A 7,901-nucleotide genomic window follows, 5' to 3' on the forward strand; every position below is an offset into this window, starting at 1 on the left:
CCACAAACAGCAAATGAGATAAATGACCAGATCACTCTTTTTTTTAAGTGACGTTGGTTGAGGGATAAATATCGGCCCCAGGACACCGGGGAGAACTCCCTTCCCCACCCCCACCCCTCTCCCCCCTTCCAAAAGTGGCCGTGGGGATCTTTTACGCCCGCCTGTGCACAAAATGGCCGCCGCGTTGCCTACATCACAACAGTTGACTGCAAAATAAAAAAAGTACATAGTCGGCTGTGAAGGGCTTTGGGACGTCCTGAGGCGGTGAAAGGAGCTGTGGAAACGCAAGCTCATTCTTTCCCTGTTCCAGGCTTGTCACGTAACACACGAGCAGCCGTTCGAAGGTGCAACTCGACGGTGGACTTTGTTTCTAATATTGCAGCAAAAACGCTTTTTTTGGAAGCTTATCGACAAACTTGACCCATTGATCTGGTTTACAGTACACTCGAAACCCTCGATTAGATTATGGACCGTTGTACGCTCAGACGACAATCGAATTGGGATCTATACATAGTTCTCTACAACTGTGCGTTGCCACATAATCAGACAAAGTCCCAGATTCTCATCCCCGCCCTCTGCTGAGTTAGATTCTCGGGCGGGCTGAGAGCCAAAGATTTGTGGACTCCAGGGGAATCGAGGGACACGGGGATCGGGCCGGGAACGTGGAGTTGAGGTCGAAGATCGGCCGTGATCCGATTGAATGGCGGAGCAGGCTCGAGGGGCCGAGTGGCCTGCTCCTGCTCCTTACGTTCTTACGGGGGGGTTTGGCGTTTGAAAATTAGCCCCAGGGGCTGGGAAGGTTTGGGGTCCCGATAGTCAGCGTGGACTTCGGGTGTGGAGGCAGAGTCGGGCGATGGCACGATGCCCCCCACAGTTGAACAGTCCCGATCGTTATCCGGTGCCACCTGCTGGGGTTCGTGAAGGGGGCGGGATTGGGTGAGGGCACAATGCCCACCCCCCCCCCCCCCCAGGGCCTGAATAAGCCGCTGCCATTCACTTTGGACGACCCCCCCCGCCCCTTCCTTTCCACCATGCTTCAGAGAAGATCAGGGAGTGCGGTTGTGGAATTATATCTCAGCCAGGAAAGGGGGGTGGTGGAAGAGAGGAGCAAATGAGCTGTTTACTTAGCGCAGCCAGAGAGGCCTGAGACAGCAGGCCCCCGCAAAAGCCACTCCTTCCTTTCAGCCAAGTACAACCAGTTAAACAATTGTAATTCAGGGCAGCACAAAATGGAGCTCACCCCGCCGTTTCCATGGCTAACTCGGTGGATACAAGAATGTCCACCTCCTATTCAGAGGGCACAATGGCTGGCGAGGTTCCTTCCTTCCTCCTCCCCCCCCGACCTGGCAACGGCCCTTAGTTACGCTATCAGGGAGGCCTGGGGCCTAGTTGGCAACTGAGGCCTGGCTGCTTTAACTGGAGCCTGACCGTTGCTAACTTCTCACTCACTGCACGGGCTTGGCAAAAGGAGCGAGCAAGTCAGGGCGAACGTAAAGTCAGATTCGTCTTTCTGGTTGTTGCCATGTAAAAGTAACGCAGGGACTCCAGACAGAATACAGAGAGCTGGCAGTCGGCCTCTCTGCACCCTATCATCCCCTTTAATCATCTTTAATTAGATCACCCCATAATCTTCTGTATTCATGGGAATACAAGCCAAGTTTATGCAACCTGTCCTTACAATTTAACTCTTTTAGCCCCGGTATCGTTCTGGTGAATCTGCATTGCACCCCCTTCCAAGGGCCAGTATCTCCTTCCTGAGGTGCGGTACCCAGAACTGAACGCAGTGTCTCCAGGGTTAGTGAGTGTGGACTATTCGACCGTGAGGGCCTCTCCGACAGTGCAGCGCTCCCTCAGTACAGGCACCGGGGGAGTGTCGGGGCCTGGATTATGGGGGCTCGAACGTACAACCTTCTGACTCGCAAGCTCCTCCGTCTCACACCCCCCACCCACGATTGTACCCTGACTGTTCACCGACTCCAACTGATTGTCACAGATACCTCACCACTGTGCGACTCCTCTTTTCCCCGCCCCCACTCATCGTCCTATCATTAACATGCTTTTAAACCGAAACTTGGCATTAGCCATTCATTGCTTTGTGATTTTCCTCATCATGGACTATCCCCATTCGCCAGGGGTGTCTCCACATTGTTCACGTTCCACTCCAGAGCCTCGATCCCCGTAATCCAGGCCCCTACACTCCCCCGGTGCCCGTACTGAGGGGACGCAGCACTGTCAGAGGGGCCGTCTTTCGGTTGTGACGTTAAACCCAGGCCCTCGTCTGCCCCCTCAGGTATATTATTATTTCCAGTTTTATCCATTGCAAAATATCAGTCACTGGGCAAGAACAGCTGGAGGTATCTGAGCCCTCGGTTTAACGCCTCATCCCGAAAGACAGCCCCTCCGACAGCGCGGCGCTCCCTCAGTACCGCCCCTCCGACAGCGCGGCGCTCCCTCAGTACCGCCCCTCCGACAGCGCGGCGCTCCCTCAGTACCGCCCCTCCGACAGCGCGGCGCTCCCTCAGTACCGCCCCTCCGACAGCGCGGCGCTCCCTCAGTACCGCCCTCCGACAGCGCGGCGCTCCCTCAGTACCGCCCCTCCGACAGCGCGGCGCTCCCTCAGTACCGCCCCTCCGACAGCGCGGCGCTCCCTCAGTACCGCCCCTCCCGACAGCGCGGCGCTCCCTCAGTACCGCCCCTCCGACAGCGCGGCGCTCCCTCAGTACTGGCACACGGGGGGGAATGTCGGCCTGGATTACGGGCTCGAGTCTCTGGAGTGGGGGTTCGAACCCACGACCTTCGGACTCCAAGGCGAGAGCGAGACCCCGTTGAGACAGGGCTGACGCATAAGAATGGGTTGGAGAACGAGAGAGAGTGCAGGAGAGGGCCATAGAATGACAGCAAAGTCAAGTGACAGGAAGAGGGGGAGTGACAAGAGGGAAATGAGAACAGGGAAGATAAGCGAGTGAGGCTGGGAGAGAGAGAGTGCGCGGACGAGAGAAGGAGTTGGTGAAATGAGAAAGTTGGAATCAACAGGTTAGAGAGTAAGAGTGAGTTAGAGGAGATTAATAAGAGTGATAGGAAAGAAGGGAGTGAGAGAGAAAGGGCTAGAAATAGAAAAGAGGGCTTCAGGACGAGTGTGAAAGGGAGACACTGCAATCTTTCTGTCCAGAATGTGGAGTTTTATCTGTCCTTTATTGATTATTTACTCAGCCTGACCTTGTACAATGTGTGGGTCATAGTGCTAACTCTCTGTGGGGCCCTTTGGGTTGTATGTAGGTAATCTGTTAACCCTTTTCGGTGCTGTACTAGTGAACGACTGCTGGTGCATTGGACACTGTACCACCTCTGATGCCAGTGCAGACCAGGAGATTAGAGCCTGGGTTAGATATGGGGACGGGGCAGATGTGATGAGGGGATGTAGGGGACAGGGGGTAAATAATTAGGGGATGAACGGGTACAGGGAACAGCGCGGTCGAACAACCGTTGATTGGCTCGCTGCGGGCGAGGCGTGCTATTCGACTAGGTGGGGAGTCGCGGCTCACGCTCCCAAGCAATCCCATGCGTCTCAGCGAACTGGTTTGGTGGAGGAGACGCGTCGCTGGACAGGGGAGCGGGAACTCAGTTTGATTTGCATCCCCCCCCCCCCCCCCGCCCCTTCCTAAGGGGGAGCCAAGGAATCCGTACCCCTCCCCGTCCCCCAGAGAGAAAAAGACAGTTGGACAACTTTCCTTTTTTTTTCCCGGAAAATTTTTTTATTGCACCATTCCATTCATGTACAGCCTCAGGTCGCAGCCCGTCGATTAAAATAGATTCTCTTCTCAATTCAAAAAAAACGTTTAGACTCTACGAAGAACCCCAGCTCAGGATGGGGTGGCCATGCCTGGTGGAAAAGTTAGCATTGGGGTCCCCATCTCTGAACGGTTTGCACAAGTGTCCCACTTCCGAGGATGGGAGGGGTTTCTGGCCTGAGCAACGCACTAGGGACCAAGAGAGGCACAAGAGGACGTAGAGAAGATGTTTTCACTTGTGTGGGGGGAGGGAGACCAGAACTGGGGGCCAGAAATATAAGAGAGTCACTAATAAATCCAATCGGGGAATTCAGGAGAAACTCCTTTACCCAAGAGAGCGGTGAGAATGTGGAACTCGCTCCCACATGGAGTGGTCGAGGGGAATAGAATGGATGGATTTAAGGGGAAGCCGGATGAACACGTGAGGGAGGAAGGAATAGGTGAGATGAAGTAGGGAGGGAGGAGGCCCGTGTGGAGCATAAACGCCAGCACGGACCAGTTGGGCCGAATGGCCTGTCAAATTCACTGTAACGAGTTCAACCGAGGCCAAAGCTCCCCGTTACCATCCAGAGACTCCCGCTGAGAGGACATGCAGACTGGATCGCATAGAAATTCTTAAGATGATAAGAATAGACCAAGGTTCATCCAGTTCGCCTTCCACCATCCTGGCAGTCGCATGATAGAGCGATAAAGGATTGTTGACTAATCATAATTAATCTCTTTTAAATTGGTCTACAACAGACCCACTTACGAGTCAAAAAAAAACCCCACTGGGTGGAGAGTTTTGGGGAAACTTCATCCATAATTCACCCGTTGCTCCTATGCCCTGCTACGCCCACCCTAGGGCGTGTCCTAGCTGACCTAAAAGTTCGGGGCAAGAGTTGGCATCTCTGGGCAGGTGGGGGACTCGCATTGATGAAAATTAGCAACCCCCTCTCTCTCGGGTGCACGGCTAATCGCTGAGCTCGCCGTGGAGGGGGAAGAGGTGAGGGGGGGTGTCTCTCGTGCCTAATGGGGTGGGGCGGGTAATTAGGGGGGGCCGAGAGGCGCGGGGTCGAAGGCAGGCGGGGGTCGAGGGGCATTAAAGGGCTTCTCGAGGGGAACTGTGCAAGGCCCAAACCAGACTCCCGGTTGCCATGGCTCCAACAGGAAATGTCCGACACCAACAACGCCCGATCGAACGTTTAGATTAAAACTTTTGTATTTTAAACACAAAATTAAACGTCAGCAGTGGGGGGGGGGGGGGTTCTGTGTCATCGAATAAACCCAATACTTATTCTCCTTTCACAACAAAAAATAATAACCTGTACAGTTAATCTCAGCAAGACTAAAGTGCTAACTCTCATGTTCATTCCAAGCCCTATTACTCTGCTATTCGCACAATTCTGACGGGCAGTTTTTAGGGCAGCTTAGCGGGAGGGGAGCGATCCTTTCACGAATTCATTCGAGGATTTCACAGCGTGGTAAACACAGCAGGAGGCCACTCGGCCCCTCGAGCCCGTGCCGGCTCTTTGAAAGAGCTGTCCGATTAGTCCCCCTTTCCCCCCCGCAATTCTTTTTCCCCCTTTTCGAGTATTTCCTCCGATTCCCCTTTTGAAAGTTATTGTTTAATCTGTTTCCACCGTGAATCCCAGGTCTCGCTGCGTTAAAAAAAAATTCTCCTCGTCTTCCCCCCTCTGGTTCTTTTCCCGATTATCTTAAATCTGTGCGTCCTCTGGTGACCGACCCTCCTGCCCACTGGGAACAGGTTCTCCTTATTTACTCGATCAAAACCCCTTCATGTTTTTGAACGCCCTCGATTAAATCTCCCCTTAACCTTCTCTGCTCCGAGGAGAACAATCCCAGCTTCTCCGGTCTCTCCACATAACTGAAGCCCCTCATCCCTGGTTTGAAACCAATATTTTAAAAATGTATATATTATATATTAACATATATATGTTATATATTAGAATATAAATATATTGCAATAACAAGCAGCATGTAGGCCTCAATTGCGTCAGTCTGGACGGCACAGGAGAATCCTAGGTTTGATGATCGGCCTATAGCAAGTTAAGGGAGGCTAAGGAGCCCCTGGGTGGGGGGGATTAATTATATCGGTGAGTTTCCCTTACAGTCCAACTCTGCTGGCAAGCGCGCCTGTATTTGGGGGATCAGGCGAGCACTGGTTTGGCCCTCTGCGCCCCCAACACGGTCGAATAGCCCACCGACTCGCACCGTCCGGGGTCACGATATAGAGTAAAGCTCCCTCTACGCTGTCCCCATCAAACACTCCCAGGGCAGGTACAGGGTTAGATACAGAGTAAAGCTCCCTCTACACTGTCCCATCAAACACTCCCAGGGCAGGTACAGGGTTAGATACAGAGTAAAGCTCCCTCTACACTGTCCCATCAACACTCCCAGGGCAGGTACAGGGTTAGATACAGAGTAAAGCTCCTTCTACACTGTCCCATCAAACACTCCCAGGGCAGGTACAGGGTTAGATACAGAGTAAAGCTCCCTCTACACTGTCCCGGTCAAACACTCCCAGGGGCAGGTACAGGGTTAGATACAGAGTTAAAGCTCCCTCTACACTGTCCCATCAAACACTCCCAGGGCAGGTACAGGGTTAGATACAGAGTAAAGCTCCCTCTACACTGTCCATCAAACACTCCCAGGGCAGGTACAGGGTTAGATACAGAGTAAAGCTCCCTCTACACTGTCCCGTCAAACACTCCCAGGGCAGGTACAGGGTTAGATACAGAGTAAAGCTCCCTCTACACTGTCCCGTCAAACACTCCAGGGCAGGTACAGGGTTAGATACAGAGTAAAGCTCCCTCTACACTGTCCCATCAAACACTCCCAGGGCAGGTACAGGGTAGATACAGAGTAAAGCTCCCTCTACACCGTCCCATCAAACACTCCCAGGGCAGGGACAGCAATTCTGATTCCAGTGTCTAAGCCAATGCACCAGCCCCTCTCCGATCCCTGTCAATTCCCCCCTGAATCTACATGCTCCCCCTCCCCCCCAGGAAAGTACCATACACCAGCAGAATCTTCCAGAACAGCACCGACATTATCACTCCCTCCCCCACGCTGCGGACAAGGCAGATGTGCAGCAACTGGATTGCTTGGTCAATTACATCAACAAAAAAAGATCAGGCTGACAATAAAGTGCATTTAAAGGGGCGCGTTCGATGCAACTGCCCATTAGAATTGTGCCAAAGCGGGTGCCTTTAAGAAGGATTATTAATGCAAGAAATCAGTAGACAAGGCGGCAGTCGGAGCCCGTCTTCACATTACACTCTCGTAGATGATCACCTTCTCCTCCAATATAGGGCTCCCAACGACAGGCTCTTAGTGTCTACGGAGGGAGACATGTATTCCAGGTGGTGGCTGGCCCATATGGGCATGGTCAGGTGGTGCCAACGCTGAATGGGGAGAGAGGGGGGAGAGAGAGAGGGAGAGGGGGGGAGAGAGGAGAGAGAGAGAGAGGGGGGGGGAGAGAGGAGTGAGAGAGATAGAGGGGGAGGAGAGAGAGAGAGAGGGGGGGAGAGGGAGGGGGGAAGAGAGAGAGGGGGGCGGGAGAGAGGGGGGAGAAAGGGGGGAGAGAGAGAGAGGGGGGAGAGAGAGAGAGAGGAGAGAGAGAGGGGGGGAGAGAGAGATGGAGGGGGAGGAGAGAGAGAGGGAGAGGGGGGGAGAGAGGAGAGAGAGAGAGAGGGGGGGGAGAGAGGAGTGAGAGAGATAGAGGGGGAGGAGAGAGAGAGAGAGGGGGGGAGAGAGAGAAGGGAGAGGAGAGAGGGAGAGGAGGGGGAGGGGAGAGGAGAGAAGGAGGTGAGAGGGAGAGGAGAGAGAGAGAGAGAGGAGGGGGAGGGGAGAGGGGGAGAGGAGAGAGAGGGGAGGGGAGAGGAGAGAGAGAGGGGAGAGGAGAGAGAGAGAGGGGGAGAGAGAGAGAGAGGGGGGAGAGAGAGAGAGAGAGAGGGGGGGAGAGAGAGGAGAGAGAGAGAGAGAGAGTGGAGGAGGAGGAAGAGAGAGAGAGAGAAGTGGGAAGTGGGAGAAGGAGAGAAAACACAAAAAATAAATATTTGATCTAAACCCATGTGCTCCGAACCTTTGGCTCACCTGAGGGTGCATTTA

At 53.8% G+C, this 7,901-nt stretch overlaps 1 protein-coding gene across 1 annotated transcript in view; it reads left to right on the forward strand.

Annotated features, from left to right (window-relative positions):
• Window positions 1-4,176: 4,176 nt before the first annotated feature.
• Window positions 4,177-7,901, forward strand: part of LOC137306843 (plexin A3-like) — a gene marked incomplete at its 3' end in the record, with an annotated part of 143,370 nt that continues 139,645 nt past the window's right edge. The window contains exon 1 of the mRNA XM_067976241.1: window positions 4,177-4,228. Coding sequence (XP_067832342.1) covers window positions 4,177-4,228 — 52 coding nt within the window. The remainder of the gene's footprint in view (window positions 4,229-7,901) is intronic.

This window comes from Heptranchias perlo, chromosome 45, assembly GCF_035084215.1.
Source record: "Heptranchias perlo isolate sHepPer1 chromosome 45, sHepPer1.hap1, whole genome shotgun sequence".
Taxonomy (NCBI): Eukaryota; Metazoa; Chordata; class Chondrichthyes; order Hexanchiformes; family Hexanchidae; genus Heptranchias; species Heptranchias perlo.